Source organism: Mauremys mutica, chromosome 2, assembly GCF_020497125.1.
Source record: "Mauremys mutica isolate MM-2020 ecotype Southern chromosome 2, ASM2049712v1, whole genome shotgun sequence".
Classification (NCBI taxonomy): Eukaryota; Metazoa; Chordata; order Testudines; family Geoemydidae; genus Mauremys; species Mauremys mutica.
The window spans coordinates 134507082-134524393 of NC_059073.1; the positions used below are offsets into that span (position 1 = coordinate 134507082).

The 17312-nt window shown below is 41.8% G+C and overlaps 1 protein-coding gene across 8 annotated transcripts in view; it reads right to left on the bottom strand.

Annotated features, from left to right (window-relative positions):
- UNC5D (unc-5 netrin receptor D) overlaps nt 1–17312 on the bottom strand; it is a 297576-nt gene that overhangs the window by 111848 nt on the left and 168416 nt on the right. For all 8 annotated transcript variants that reach the window (XM_045007079.1, XM_045007082.1, XM_045007074.1 and 5 more), the window contains exon 4: nt 16948–17051. In XM_045007079.1, the coding sequence (XP_044863014.1) occupies nt 16948–17051 (104 nt within the window). The remainder of the gene's footprint in view (nt 1–16947; nt 17052–17312) is intronic.

A 17312-nucleotide genomic window follows, 5' to 3' on the forward strand; every position in this document is an offset into this window, starting at 1 on the left:
ACATTCATGCTGTCAATGGACGTGATCGTACTTCAGACATTTCTTTTTTCTCCATGCCACTGAAAGCTGAAGACAGCCGCTAGTGCCCACAGAAATGAGTGGAAAAGGAGTTTAGAGCTCTTCTCCCCACCCCCAAGAAGCAAGAGTGGGGGGAAATGGGAGCTCCAGAATGCTTCTCTCACACACTCATTTAGACCCCCGCCCCCTCCCTAGCCCCCAGTGTCAGACATTGAGACTGCTTGTTCTCAATTTCCCACACTGGTGCTGGGTGCAAGGCTGTGACCGGCACTGAGAGTGTCTGTTCCACATTCCCCACCTGGATCTCAGTGCTTGCGGCATTCACAAAGCATGCCCATTCTCAGCTCCATCATTTAAGAGACTGCTCGCCTAGGTTATGGCAGCTGCGGATTCAAAACTTGCCTCTGCTTTTGATGAAGGACCTTGAAGAGGCATCTCCTGCAGCCAGATGTGTGTGCTCTAGTCTGTGGTGTATAATAAGGGAGGGTCTGTGATGTAGGGGACCCTGCTTCAATTTCCCCCTCTGTCTGAGGCAAAGGAATTTGAAGAGGGATCTATCACCCAGTGAGTGCCCTAATGATTGGAATATGAGTGATAGCAAGGAGGGGGGCTCCCTCAGTCTTGACTGTTAAAGCTGTTCCGCTTGAATTAAATATCATTTGGGCCACATCCCAACTGAATACCTTAATCCTGTTATGAAGGAGACCTGCTTCTTCTCTCAGGACACCCATCTGAGAAGTGGCAGAGCCCTGTTCAAATCTCTTTTCCTCAAGAGACAGAGAGAGGAAACTGACCCATGCTGTCCCATATCCTGGCTGAGTACCCTAACCCTTGAGCTGAACATTATTTCCTCCCTGACTGCTTTGATTGGACTTAGATGCCCTCTGAGCCTGCCTATCAAATTGAGCCCCACAGGGAAGATGGGCAGAGCAATGCCTCTTTGTCCTCAATTGGAGAATTAAGCCATGAGTTCGGCCTCTGGTGCCTAGAATGAGGTCACAGGACGCATGTTTAAGGCAGAAAGAGGAGGTTACTCACCTGTGCAGTAATTGTGGTTCTTCGAGATGAGTGTCCCTTTGGGTGCTCCACTCCAGCTGTTGGTGCGTCCCTGCACCCTCAGTGGAGATTTTTACAGCAGTACTCGCACGGGCCACGCATGCGCGGTGCCCACCTCACACACCTCAATAATGCGCACGCATGGCCCGGGCTCCTCAGTTCCTTCTCTACAACAGAGACCGCTCCAAACTCCAAAGTAGAAGGGAGGAAAGTGGGTAGTGGAGCACCCACAGGGACACTCATCTCAAAGAACATCAGTTACTGCACAGGTGAGTAACCTCCTCCTCCTCTTCTTCTTCGAGAGATGTCCCTGTAGATGCTTCACTCCAGGTGACTGAAAAGAAGTATCTCCTTAGAAGGCAGGGACTTCGGTTCTGGTAAGAAAGCTGTAAACAGCACAGCTCAGTCAATTTGAATGTCGGTCAAGGGTCCCTGAGTAAGGGCATAATGTTTAGCAAAGGTATGTGCCGAAGCCCAGGTGGCAGCTTTGCAAATATCTGTGAGGGGAATGTTATGTAAGAATGCCACAGACATTGACACAGAGCTGGTGGAGTGTGCTCTGACAGAAGTTGGAGGATTCATCTTCTTTAGTTGGGAGCATAGGTGGATGCATTCTGCTATCCAATTGGATATTCTCTGGATAGAGATGGATTTGCCTCTGGATCGTTCTGCGATTGAAATGAAAAGTTTAGGGGAAGCCCTAAAGGGCTTAGTCCTATTCAAATAAAAGGACAACGCTCTGTGCACGTCGAGTGTGTGCACTGCTACTTCGAAAGTGTTCACATGTGGTTTAGGAAAGAAGGTTTGTAGATGGATAGGTGCATCTCTTAAAACCTGGAAAGCCAGACATAGTATAAACTGTCTAGCTGACCGAGAAAAACTGGAAAGGATTTTTTTTTCTTTAAAGAGAAGAAGGGGAAATGAAACTTATCTGACTAAAAAAAACTAGATAAACTGTATAAAACAACTAACTAAAGCGAGAAATAATTGAGCAAGACTCCTGAGCTCCGCCTCAGGCCGGGGACAGTAGAGAAGGAACTGAGGAGAACGGGCCACGTGCATGCGTTATTTAGGCGCGTGAGGCAGGCACCATGTGCATGCGGCCTGTGCGAGTACTGCTGGAAAAATCTCCAAGTGAAGGCGCAGGGGCACACCAACAGGGACATCTCTTGAAGAAGAACATAAGCAGGTAGGGAACGTTTAGAGCAAAAACTTAGGTGCCAAGTGAGCTTAGGGGGCTAAAGAGGTGGGTGGCAGCTGAGCAGGTGGTTTGCGGATCCCAGTGTTGACTAAATCTGTGACTTAAGCATCTAGGGCCCTTTGTGCGCCTATGCTGTGGACTGAATGTACCTATTCTCAGCTCCCCTGAATTCTGCATTGTGGGTCTGTGGCCCATAGGGAGCACATTCGTTCTCAGCTCAGTGCTGCAGCTCCGCTGTCTGTGCCTCCAACTAAAATCTGCTGGATTTCCCTGGGTAGTTTGTCCCATTATAAAAACAGGCTAGGGGACAGGGGAGGATCTATTCATCAAATGCCCCTCCCCCCCATTGTACCCCAGCTGGTGTTCTGGGGCTTCAGCTGGCATACCAGTTCTCAAACCATCCTGGCTCTGCCTTTAATTTTTAAGTGCTCTAAAAAGCAAAACATGTTATTTGCCAGGAGAGGAAGGGAGCGGTATCTCAGGAGCTGCTTGACCATGACCCCAGATTTGCACCACAAATAGTACCCAAGGCCTTCGCGCCTCACATACAAATTTCTAAGCCAGTCTGACTCTGTCTAGTGCAGCCTTTGTGTGTCTTTTGTACCTGTGGGCATCCCATGTCTTGCTCCCAACGGCCCCACATTGTAGAACCAAAGTGAAAGTCTTAATCGTATTTTGATTGTGGGGTTTTGGAATTGTGGGGTGGTCAGATCAGGGGAAGGCTAGTCATACATGTGTGTGCAGACTGCTCATTTCCCCCCCAGCTTTGTGCAAAAGAAAAGTGATTTCTTTGTATCCCAAAAGCAAGCATGAAAGATCAGCTGTGGTGCGTCAGTAACCTAAGTGCATGTTGACATTTATAAGACTGCTCCCATTACCTGCACTGTGAGCAGTATTAGAATAATAGAATATCAGGGTTGGGAGGGACCTCAGGAGGTCATCTAGTCCAACCCCCTGCTCAAAGCAGGACCAATCCCCAACTAAATCATCCCAGCCAGGGCTTTGTCAAGCCTGACCTTAAAAACCTTTAAGGAAGGAGATTCCACCACCTCCCTAGGTAACCCATTCCAGTGTTCCACCGCCCTCCTCGTGAGAAAGTTTTTCCTAATATCTGGGGGCAAAGAGCAGAAACACTCAGACATGGTCACACATCAAAGATAATCCAACAGTCCAAGAGGTACCTACATCTCTGGCTGTTGATAGCTTTATAAATTAGGACCTTTATTTTGAACTCATGGCATGGACAGACCTGATCTAACCAGAACGTTAATGAAGGACCAAGCAGTAGCTGAAGCAAGTTGTCCTTGCTGAGTACCAGTAGCAAGATTTGAAGGTAGGTAACTGCGGTCCAACCCAACTGCAGCTTTTTCTGAGTTAGCAGCCTATTAGTATAATTATTTTACTGTGGTAAGAAGCAAGGATCTCTGGATAATGTGTGCTACAATTTGGTTGCTAAGAAGAACAAAACAAGTGAGAAACTGCCACCAACAATAGCCTCCTTCAGGCAGTCCCTGAAATCTGTAAATTTCAGTTTACAGATTTCTGTAAATTATGCACATGGAATCATGCAACAGTTCGGTATCTTCATGTGTCTTCTTCCTAAATGATAGTGCTGGTACCTGCTCCAGACGCCTTCCCCCCCTGTTTAGTGCAGCTGTGAGAGCACTTGTGCAACAAGGAGATGCAAATGCCACACAGAAGATTTGGTGTGTGCGCTGATGCATGCAACTGTGACAGTGATTAGCCTAGCAACAGAGCATTGAACACATCAGACAGATTCTGAGGGGGAGTAGAAATGTTTCAACTATCTGCAAATGATTATTTTTGTGAGTAAATACAGCTTGAAGGGGCATTGCATTAAACTTTTAGTAGCTGATAGTTACATGTAGGAGTTACTCACATAATACAAGACAGTATACAGCCCTTCTACTACTAACTATTATTACTGATATACAAGTAGTTTACAAGTATTGTCATTTTATTCAGAGATAGTAAGATGATAATCACAGTTGAACCATATGTGCATTAGACTTGTGTCACCAGCCAAGGAGAAAACATCAAAAAATATATTTTATAATTTAGGGGTAGGAATCTTATCTGCATAACTTCATAAAAATAGCAGACTGACATCTGTTCTCACATCAGTCCACTCTACAAATAATGACAAATATCTTGATGTATTCCATAGTACAAACAAGTTCCTATTGCCATGTGACTACATACTTTAGCTTTAACTGCAGGCAAAAAAAGTACAGGAAAATGCATAAAATAGATCACCAGGGCTAAATATTTCTCAAACTTTCCAAAACAGTACTTTTTTGAGCTCATGGCTTCATTTTATCAATTATACTTAGAAGCTTTCTTCCAATTTTTGTCAAAATTAGACTATATTTAAACTAGTTCTGGCTCTTTTTTGTGATTTTATGATTTTTTCAGATTGGATGCCTGATAACGTTTAAACATGATGTTATATAGAAAAACCTACACCACCTCCAGCATCTACATCTACCATGATGATGACCACCAGATATATTCCTAACGTGTAGTAGCAATGACATTTTTCTAGAGGATGGGTTACCCCTTAGTGCCCAAAATGGGCCTGGGCTGGTAGACTACAAACATGTAAGGTTTCGTGCCTGCATGATGGATGTTTTCAGCTGCAGGGCACCCTTCTATTCCCCCCACTTTTTTTTTTCTAGCTGTCCAAACTAGTTATAGATGGCTGTCTGACTAATAATAAATGGTCACCTTATTTTGAAGGGTTTTTTTTTTCTGGGTCCTACTGGCTGTTTATTACTAGCATGGTGGTCTGTGTGTCTTCACAGAGGTCTTGGACTTTTCTGTATGGTGCAGTCTTTGGAATACTTTATCTCTGCCATCATTGCCTAGCCTCTATAATTTTTCTATATCTTGAATTAGCTGAAAGGGTATGGCATGCCAGCTCTGTCCTTACTGAATGCCGGGATATATTTCGCACAACATTTTACAACTGACCTAGAAGTAGCAGGCTCAGCATGAGGGATGCAGCATAAGCTGGCCTGGTGCTTCTCAGATAAAGAGTATTGTCAAAAAAAGAATTCAGAAATAGTCAGTGAGCAGTCAAACTAGATTACAGCCAGAAGACCTGTTTCCAAACAGACATGCACATAATAAACCTGCTTCCCTGTGCATGGGTAGCACAGCATCACTCCAGTAAACTGTTCTTCTGAAAAGAGTGGAAAACTGACAGGGAAATACATTAGGATAGTTATTGCTGACTTCTGTTTTCCAGACAGTGAGCACCTATTTTAGCCTGAACTGTTTCACGTGCCAGAGACAAGTATGAACCCATGGCCACATTTCCCATCTCATGGACTCAGGGCCTTGGCTAATATTGAAAACAGCGGGTGTTTCATGCAAGGTTGTACATTTTTTTTAAGCTTGCCCCTAATAAATGATGGAAAACATAGCTCAGCCTAGGCAAGGGGCATAATCTAAAGGTCAGCTCAAGTTAAATCAATACAGAATGCAAACGGTGCATAGTGTGTGTGAACAATGCATGGACTTGTCCACCAATAATGCAAGGAAGTAATAATTAATAAGCAGCTTATAAAGTGCAACACACACAGCCAAGCACATGCACAATAATACAATACAGTTAAAACCTCTTTAAAAACAAAAAAAAAAAGTATAAAAACATGAATAAGCTCATGACACTGTTTAAACAGACGCCAAGGACAGTCTTATGCAGGGGCTGGCAGACATGAACACGAGCATATCTGTTACTTTTTAGGGACGGGCTGATAAGGTATCCAGGGGGTGAGTGAGAGAGGTGCAGCCTCTCGCACTTCCACTCTCAAGGTGCAACCAGGGTAGAGCTCCTGGATGGGCAACTAGTGTGACTGCAAAGATCTCTCTGCAAGGAAGGACTCAAGCAGGATTCCTTGAATATAGCCAGGGCCTATGCCATTCAGGGCTTCCAAAGCCGAACAGAGCCGGATTAAAATCAATCCGCCACTTCGCTGGCGAGCCCTGTTTTCTTTACACTGATTGACTGTAAATGAAGAACCGATCCGACTTTGCCTACAGGGTGCTTCAATCTGCTACTTCTGCTCATCCCTTTGAAGCTATCCTTTAAGTTTACTCCATGGCAGGCTCCATTTCAGAAACCACAGGGGCTTCTAGACAAAAAGGGACTGAATTTGTGTTTTAACAATCCATTTGGTGCCTCACAGGATCTCTTAGCAATAGAAGCTGACAACCTTCTGTGTCAGCAGATCAGGGATGCTTATTTTCACCTTCACCGGGCTCAGGATGCTCATGGTATTGGTTCTAATGCACACCTTGCTATCAGGAAGGTGTCACATGCACACACTCTCTCTACACCTGATTGTGTGTTCATGCACAGGTGCTGGGGAAGCTTCCCTACTGGTTCGCATAATACATCAGGCCAATAGTAGCAAGGTCAGCTGTGGCAGCAGCAGGACAGAGACTGGTCAGACCATTGGGTGAGAACTCCATGTCATTTTACTTCTCATGGAGCAGACCAGTGTGCATCACTGTCACAGGGGGTGTTTGAAATGTCACTGGAGCAGAGAGAAGTTCTTCCCCTCTCTAGGTAGCCACAGCCTGCATCGCAAAGACACAGCAGTGGCGAGCCTTCTTCAAGCACTGATGTTAGCTGTGTAGTGAGTGGATAGCTCTGAATGATAAAATACTGGCAAGGATAAAGATGTTGCTCTGGCAAACTAAGCTATCGGTCCTGCGGCTCAAGGAAGAGGAGAACTGAGCCTCATTTCCCCCTCACTTGCAGCACACCAGGGTAAATCAGGAGTAGCTCCACTGAAGTCAATGGGGTTTAACAGTATAAGTGAGAGGAGAATCAGGACCAGAGCTAATTGAGCCCGACCTGGCAGCCTAACAGCACCACCATTAGAACGTTGGGATTGCAATATTGTGGCACTCCAACCTAAATGAGGCCCCTATTGCTCACAGTTCCTAAACATCTCTCTGGGGAGAATCTGTTGTGGGGACTGGGAGCCAGAACTGTTTTCTCCCTGGGCCAATTCAGAATCAACAGTAAAAGGAATGGCTCCAGTCTCACCATGCTCATGCCAGCAGAGACTCTGTTATGTTTAAATCAACATTTGCCACAGCAGAGGATTATCAGATGTGCAGACTGACACATAAAAAAATAATATTCCAGCATTCAACTCTCATAAAAACTGCATTGATTTGGGTTGGGTGCTGATGCCTGCAGCGCAGCTGCTCAACAGCTCCATTTTACTTGCTGTGCCAGCACATGAGAAGAGGATTCATTTTATTTTGTTTTAATTCTCCTAATGCAGTGGCAATGCACCAAGAATGCCCACAGAAATCCAGCTACCTCCAAAAGGGGAGAGGCAGAGTTTGCCTCACCTTATCCAGATAATGGGGACACAGCCATATGCCCAACTGGGAAGATGGAATGTGTGCCAAATGCTGAACCTGCTGGAAGTTGAGGACATCTAATTCCTGGAAGCACATGTAACCCCTTTCCAAAGGCAGTACATTCTAGGAACAGAGTTAAGTTGCTCCTGGACAGATGGTGCGTGGGCTTTTCTTGTCACATCTATAGGCAGAGGCATATGGTAATGGTAAACACCCATCTCTACTGCTGAATAATTTAGAATGTCTTCATATTCTCCTGGGGCCATCTAACCTATCTAAAATGAGAAGGCAATGGGTAATACATAAGTTATTCAGTTTTCTTACCAACTGTTGCTGCATGAGGATTTTAGTACTATTAATAACAGGCACATTCCATCACATCTCATATGCAAAGGACTACTTTCGTTCCATGTAGTTTGCAATTGAGTTCTTGGGAAGAAATCACATATTTAAAGAGATGATCCTTTATATAGTTTTTATTTAAGTCTTAGCTGACACAGGCAACTGAAATTTGCTGCTAAATTAATCAGGACAGGGTAGTATAGTGCATTTTGAAGCAACATTAAAATCAGTGCTGCCTCAGCAGGATTTGGAGCTCTTGATTCATCCCTGTGCAATGTTAAACCTGAATTATAGTACTGCAGTTCCTTATTTGCAGGCTTACCTGATTATTTGCTTTTACTAATGTGTAATTCAGCTTAAAGACTATTTACTAAAACTAAACTGTGTGAACACACAGAGCATTGACAATGCTACAGTAGCTTCTTTTATTTGTAAATTAATTTGATACAAGCAAAACACATATTCCAAATCTTTTGAACTATGTTCTCCCAACTCCTCCTCTTGGATATTAACATTTCAAGTATACTGAATCTGGCACCTTTCACCGACAGCCTTGCACACTGCACACCTGTTTATCCATGGAAGAGGTGCTGCATGAGCAGCAGAAATACACGCTTCCCCCAAACAATTTCAAAGCTGGCCTGAGAGAACTCTCTCTAAAGATGAAAGGGCAGTTTAGTCATGATGCCCACATGTTCTTTGGCCTTTTCATAGCCCCATAATACTTGGCATCTCTGCTAATGCTGCCAATCAGTGCTACTGTAATGTATTTAGTAATGCAGACACCTATCCGTTAGGAAATGCATGGAGATCCACCAACTAGTTTTTTCACATAGGCAAACAAATAACTAGCACTAAGTATAATCACTTGGTTGCAAGCAGCATGGGGCAGGGAGAAGGAAGATTGGTGAAAGGGAAAGAACAGCTCCCCATCTCCCGAAGGATCACGTATCTATCCTGATTTCTCCTACAGAAGCATGACAACTGCTGTCATGGAGAAACCCTGCTTTCCATTTCCTTTGGGGAAGGCGACCTCACAAAGTGGTGGTTTGGGTCATTTGTGGCAAGAATGATTATTTTTAAACACCTCCACACTTAGCTCTAGCTGATCTTCGGCACCTTTACATTGCAGAAGAAATAATCCTAAAGATGAAGATTTATATTGTTAGCAATGGACACGCTCAAATGATTAACTGAATTGGATTTAAATTTCATTCCAGTTGTAAAGCGTTTGCTTTCTATTGATGAGTGTTGCGTGATCAGAGGTTTGATTATATCAGTCAGTCACAGTAATAAAGAGATCGATTGATTATCTGGGGACTAGCTCAACCACACAACATGCTGGCTCATCAGAAAAATAATAGTCCTGAATTTTCATCTAGTGGAATAGAATAATCTGAACCTTTTATAGGGGATTTGGCCAAATACTGGCATGATGATAGGAAATGGGAGTGAAATGTCTTTTCTACATTGTTTTCTATTTGGGTTCAGATCCATAAAGTTTCCTTGGGGGAAAAAAAAGGGGGATGTCTGTACCAAAAATAGACAATACTCTTAGAAAAAAGGTGATATATGCAACTGTGGAATTTCTAATGACATAAAAAGCCTAGGTCTGCCATAGATTATAAAGTCAAAAGGGACCGTTGTGATTAGTCTGACCTGCTACATAAACCAGGCCACAAAACTTCCCTGGATTAATTCCTGTTTCAACTAGAGCATCTTTTTTTTTTTTTTTTTTTTAAATGACATCCAGTCTTGATTAAAATTGCCAATGATGGAGAATTTACCACAACCCTGAGTAAATTGTTTCAATGGCTAATTACCCTCACTTTTACATGTGTGCCTTGTTTTCCGTTTCAATTTGTGTAGATTCAACTTTAAGCCAGTGGATCTTCTTATACCTTTGTCTGCTAGGTTGAAGAGTCCTCCATTCTCAAATATCTGTTCCCATAGAGGTATTTATGGACCTGGACCAAGTCACCCTTTCACATTCTCTTAGACTCAAGGAGCTCAATTTATTTAGCTCAACTTATCACTCTCAATAAGGCAGGTTTAACAATTGTTTAATCAGTCTCATGGTTCTTCTCTGAATCCTCTCCAACTTTTCCACAGCCTTCTTAAACTGTGGACACCAGAACTGGGCACAGCACTCCAGTAGCAGTCATCCCAGTGCCAAATACTTAAGCAAAATGACCTTCCTCATCCTACTCAATATTTCTGTGTTTGTACGTCCAAGGATGGCATTAGCCCTTTTAGCCACAGTATCACATGGGAAACTCATGTCCAGCTGATTAAAAAAAAAATGAGGGCCATGATTAGAGTCACTGCTTCCCTTTCCATGCTTACTGATTTGTCCAAACTTCGCCTTGTTACACAGGGCCTAATCCAAAGCCCTGGAAAATTACAAAATTGCTATGAAACACACTTTGTTGAAACTTACAGACCAACTTTGCTTAGTTGGGACAGATTTCTTGTGGCTACCTGCTTTCTGAACATCTTAGTAGCCCATTGACTACTCATAGTTACTTTGTGGCAACAGGAATTTCAAAAAAATTAATCGTGAAGATCCTTCCTGTCTCTAACATCCTAGTATATTTATCCAATGCTTCCCTTTCTTCAGAGTCCATTAGGTTTCTGTAACAATGTTAGACATTCTAATAAAATACTAATTATTGAAAAGGTCACCATTGCCAGATCCCTGATGTAAGCTCCATCCTCCATTAGTCCTCCCTGCTATAGCCACCTCAGATTAGAGTAACGTACAATCTTCACATTGCAGTAACATTCTGGAAAGCGCCATCCCATTCAAAGCCCATAAGCCCAAATGAATGAGTTTTCATGCACAATCCGCACGAAAGCTTAAACTGTTTACAAAAGAATTATCAGGTCCTCTGCAGCATGGGATAAAAGGTAACAGGCTCCCTAGGAGGAGCTCAGTCTAACACATAACAGCTTTATAAAACATTCAGTAGTAATACAACCACAGCCTTCCCAGTCTAAAATAATCCCACTGACTCCGACATTGCAGGTTCCACTTAACAAATTACTCTTCTCACGTTCTTTGACTTCAACACACACACATCTTCACCTCATTCCCCTTCTGATCTAGTACTAGTCTCTTCTCTGTTCAACTTGTTGGTTCAAGAGCCTTCTCCCCTGCAGCTCCCACTATTTGGAACAACTTTGCCATTTCTCTCACGCTCACATTAGATTAGAAGTGCATACTTACTTCTCTGCCTTGCCCAAGCCTCTGAATAAATCACCTCTGCTGTGTGTTCTTGAGTACAACATCCTTCTGAAAATCTGCATCCCCCAAATCCTTTGCAGAGTAAGGGAGAGATTTTCAGAAACACCAATGGAAGCCTCTCTTTTACTGGGAGATGTGCACCTTTTTGCCTCTGAAAATCCCCACCTTCTCCCTCACATAAACAGATTTAATAGACAAAAGGCTCAAAATTAGGCCCCTGTTAATGGATAATTCTGCCTTTATATAGGACTCGGCTATTGATTTATTTATTAATCCCATCTGAAATCCCTTCTATTTATTGAACTCTGAGTACTACACATTACCAGTGAGAGTGATGCACAATCCCCAACGGGCTGCAGGGATCAATTTATGAGCCTCTTGCCCCATTCTGCAAGGAGCTCTTTGCAGCTTCAGAGCCATATTTAGCTCTATTAATCACCCCTTATATGTTAAGTTCAGCTAAGATGGCAAAATGAGACTACAAATATTTGAAGGATGTAAACATCAAGGATGGAGTGGAAATATTTAGGGGTGGCAAAAGGGGATTCAAACTGGCAGTAAGAGGATAAAATTAAAGGGGAAAATTAGAATGAATCTTGAAGAGGGATGTGGAGAAGACTTCCTGACAGGGAGAATGCATTTGATCAGGAAATAATCACAAACCCATCTTCCTCCTTCAAATCCCTTCTGAAAACTCTTCCTCTATGTTACCTACAAAATATGCAAAACTGGATGGCATGTAAAGCAGCAGGCACAGCACACCAGCTGCCTAATCATCTTTGTGTTCCCTCTTCCTGTTCTATCCACCTATTGTCTCCTGTTAATACTTCAAATGTAAGTTCTTTGGGGGAAGGGACCATCTCTTTGTTGGGTGTCATTACAGCATTTAAAACTGTGGGGTCCTGGTCTACAACTGGGGACCCTCAGCATCCCTGCAATATAAATAAATAATAGCCTTCCAAGGGAAGCAGTGGATGTGCTGGACCTTGGAAACTGTTCAGTCAAACTTCAGAAACCATATTTCAGGGAACAGTCCTGCATTGGCAGGGAGATAAAAATCACAGGAATTGGAGTCAGAGTTGACTGAATAGGTGCTATCGAAATTGGATCTGATAGGTATTTTCCCCTCTCTGAATCCAATTCTCAGTATTTAAACAGGAAACTGTCATTAAAACATGGTGCAAACGGTATACATGTACTGAATCTCTGACACCATTCAGGAAGCTTTGGCTGCTTCTTAAAAGCTCGAACCCTTCTTAGTGCATGAGAATTAATAAATAATAATAATAATTTAATAAATAAATTAATAATAATAAATTAATAATCGTTTTTATTTCTGCAGTGCCCAGGAGCCCCAGTCGTGGTCCACAACCACAAAAAAAGACAGTCTCTGCCCCAAATGCTGTAATGAGTTTACAGCCACAAGAGCTATTGCCACAGACTATGATCTGTTCTGGTTTGAATTTGGTACTCAGTTTCCAAAGGCACTGAATTATTTTAAGTAGGCTGTTTACCTTCATGTGAATAGAATTAGCCTTATACAATGAGCCTTTATGTGAAGTTTTATTGTCCAAAGCAAATATGACCTGTTAAGATTTACAGGCTTTATTAACAGCAATAACCATTTTACAACTAACATCAGTAAATCAGGGTTTATTGAGAGCTCTACAGTTTTAATGTGTGGAAAACCATTAAACTGTCAGCTTTTCATCTGACATAATTCCTAACTTTTTATGAAAGAGAGATTTTCCATTTAATTGGGGAGTATAAAGCAGCACAGTTTGGAATAATGAATTGTTCTGAAAACAACAAATAGGTTTTGTCTAAATAATGATGAGTATCAAATGGTGAAATGGTTATCTTTAGTTAGTACCATTCCCATAAGCTTAAGGTAAATAAAAATGATAAACCCAGGCAAATTAGTCATGTAATAGTCAATATTCTGCATGCACTGGCTCTGAACCTATACTGATATTGCCAACTCTTGCAATTTTATTGAGAGTCTCACTATATTTAGAGTTTTCTTATAGCCTCAGCATCCAAAATCATGAGATAGCTTGCATTAGGGAAAAAAAAGTAAGATTCTCAAGTTAAGTTCCTAACTCTTTATGGTTCACATTTTAAAGTTTTTCTCCATAACCATGAAGCCTCAAAAAGAGGTAGGCAAATAAAAAGAACCCAAATTCTATTTTTTTTTAAATCTCATGATTTTTGGAGCCTAATTTGTGAGTTTTGAACATCTGGGGGTCATCTGAACACCTAAGTCATTCAGTTAGTCCTGCCTCCACCCTGAACTGCCCCAATAACCTGCCCTGACTTTACATTTTAAGATTTTGATTTAATACTAGGATAGCTAAGCAGTGGAACAAGTTACCTAAGGCAGTTTTGAAACTGCAGTCATTGAAGGTTTTTAAGGCTAGGTTGGACAAACACCAGTCAGGGATGGTCTAGGTATACTTAGTACTGTCTCAGCACAGCGGGATGGGCTAACCATCTTGAAGTCCCTTTCAGCCCTACATTTCTATGATTTAAGGATTCAAGTTGTCAATTTCAATTTAAGGCTGGGGAGGGAGGAGAAATGCCTATACCAAAAACTCTGAGTGTCATAATAATAAATAATAATAATAAACTTACAACACTGATAAAGACCAGCAGCATTAAATTCTAATATACAAATAAATGACCTGGAAACTGGAATGACACTATTAAATCCTTCTGCTAAGATTCACCCCAGCATTCCCAGATGGCCCCAAAGCAGATTTACTCTCTTCTCTCCATTCTACACTGCTGGGAGGGGCAATAACTTCAATCTCCCAGCATCTAAAGCCTTGTCCCACTCTAAGCCTCATATGATACACATCCTCAAAAGGCAAGGATTTTTTTTAAATATGCTAATCCAAGCCTTTAAGTGCTACTATAGAAATTTACTATTCTGAGTGATCATTTTATTTAGAGGGGAATTAAATATTGGTAACAGAAGTGTTGATATGTAGTTGAACAGTCAGAAAAGAACATGCTATTGTATCTAATCTTTAATGCTTTAACAAGAATGACACCACAGTGGAAAAATCCATTGGGATTACATCAGGGGCATCTTTGGCCCAGTTTGTTTTAAAAGGCAGCAATTGCATAAAAATGAATCACCAATTACTGACCATTATCATACTTTCCAGGGTTTGATATCTATTTTCAAATGGAAAATTGCTGATAATTCTCAAATCCTCAATAAAATTCAAAACATGTTGGCTCTGAATCACCATAATTTCTTATCCCCTTTCTTTCAAATTACTGAACTCCAACAGTGAAAATGGTCTTTGACTGTTTAGCTATCTGCAACGGGAAACAGCCAAATTTATATAATTGTTCAGTTCAGCATACATACTAGCTAGGTTGGATAGCATTTATTTACCTAGTGGGTTAAAAAATTTTTCTTTTGTTTCCAAAGAAAATGCCTGAAATTTGTTTAATTTATCACTTATAAACTTTCTGCTCACCCTGGAGCCTATGTATTTGGAGAATTAATGGCAAAAAAACCAAGTCTTTCAAGGATGTGATATAGTAAACTGAGCAATGGGTGAAATAAGATACCATTGAGGTGGATGTAGTAGCAGAAATTCTCTTGATAGAAAAATGAGTGCTAGATGTGTAGATACACCTCCTCCCTACCCTTATTTCTAAACTAGCCTGAAGGTTCTTTTAATTTGTATCCCAATTTGCCTCATTTCTTAACTCTTCCTGGGTTTTTGATGGCATCTGCACAGCATGTTTTCCATCTAACTCAGAGACTGTGTGTTTTCTTTTTTGCAATTTATTTTTCCTGCTTCTTTTGTCCCTCCAATTAGTAGATACCATAGTGATTTGAGAGACAAATGACTTCTAGTTGATACCAGTTTCTCTGTTTATCAAAGGATGCTAAATAGCAGCATCACAGATGGAGCTCTGGCATTTTGGAGAGTAAATATAGCATAGTATAGCATGGGCAGGCCCAGACTCTTAGCTCCGAGCCCAAAGGTGGATTAGCTAGCTAGCTAGCACTATGACAGGTTTCAGAGTAACAGCCGTGTTAGCCTGTATCCGCAAAAAGAACAGGAGTATTGTGGCACTTTAGAGACTAACAAATTTATTTGAGCATAAGCTTTCATGAGCTACAGCCCACTTCATCGGATGCATCAGATCCGATGAAGTGGGCTGTAGCCCATGAAAGCTTATGCTCAAATAAATTTGTTAGTCTCTAAGGTGCCACAAGTACTCCTGTTCTTCTAGCTAGTACTGTAACTCCCACAGGAGTTACGTAGCTATGTTTATTGATGTACCATACACTGAGTTGTGGGACTGCTGTCCACTCCTGCTGAACATCCTGCTATTCAGAAAGGGAGGTAGTTCCATCTATAATACAACAGACCTCCCAATAGCGATGCCAAGCATTTCACTAGGCATCATTTAGTTAGCCCACTGCTTTACATGGGCTATTAGACAAGCCCTCCTCTGAACCAGGAAGCAGAAAGAGTAACATCAACAGGGCCAAAATCATCATTAGTTCGACCTCAATGGAGCTACACCCGAGCTTACATATAAAGCATCTACTGTGTCCCCAGCATTTTGAAGACAGATATGAAGACAAGTGCTTAGCCCTAACGGACGATGCACACATGCAAGAGGAGCAGCATAAAAGCAGTGAGATTGAACCGTGCTATTCCATGTGCATCTTGTTAGAGTCACTTTTTCCGCCTATATCAGGCATGAATTTTGGCCCCTTGCATATTTTAAAATAAAACAGACTGGGATTAAGAGAAGGGGAGTATGCATGTGGGGTGCTACCTATTTTACCCCAAACTGTGTGTGCTACTCCAAACTGCTATTTTGGAGGTGGGTGGTTAAGTGATGGGGAGGGAAGAGAAATGTTCAAATAAGCACTTGTTTTTGTTAAGTAATTACATCGGGGGGGGGGGGGGGACACCAAAAAAAAACCCCAACAACTTAGAAGCCTCAAAAATCACCTGCCACTTCATTCTGAAGATGGAATCATGAAATAACATCAAGACAAAGGCTTTCAAAAAAACCCCTTCAGAATGGGTAAAAAATGTAAAGCGATCAGAAGTACAAAACAGACCATTTTACCCTGCTGCACTACTGGACATAGCGGAGTGTCCAGCCATGTCAGTGTTTGCACCATGCTTTGAACACAGAGGATGCTAAAAGTGCAAAGTATCGTCATTATTATTCCATACGTTCTTTACACTCACCTTTCACCATTTCAAAGCAGAGGCTACCATCTATTTCTCTGCATTTGACAGGTAAGAGCAGATTGGTGCCTTGCTGTCGTGCAGTCTCACATATTTAGTCTCTAAAGCAAATATTTAAATCCAATCATCCTCAAGCTCTCACGGGTGAAAAGGCCAGTTCTACTGATATCTGTGCCTTCACCTCCCCATTACTCTACTCCTTAAGCACAACTTCATTGACAATAAAAAATTGAATTGAAACTGGCTTTAACAACAACAACAACAACAACATGTCAAGAGGCCCTAGAGTAGAATATTGTAATGGCACTCGATTTTTACAAACACCTGGAACAGGCTTTAGTTGATACTTCCCCACTTCCCCTTCAAATATATCCACTCCAAAAGAGACTAGCTAATAACAGTGATGTCAAAACCAGTGCCTCCTCTCTCACCTCAGCTGCAGGTACTCCCTCTGGTGGCCGACAGTGCAGAACAATCATCCCTTCAATAGGAACCTCCTTTCCTTGTGGGTCTTGTTCAAAGTTTTTCCGCAAATCTGAAAAGAGGTGAATGCAGTTGTTACATCACCAATGCAGTTTATTTGAACTAGTTTCAAGCTCAACTGCTGGGATGTGAGGTTTTCCAAAAAAAAATTCATGCAGTTTATTTTATTTATATATATATATAAAATGGAAGATATTAACAATAAGGATTAGTAATTTTCTACTATGTATGTTCAAAGCACTTGACAAACATTGACTAATATCCCTCTTTGGAAGGTGGGTGTATAAATATTTTTATCCCCATTTTACACCTG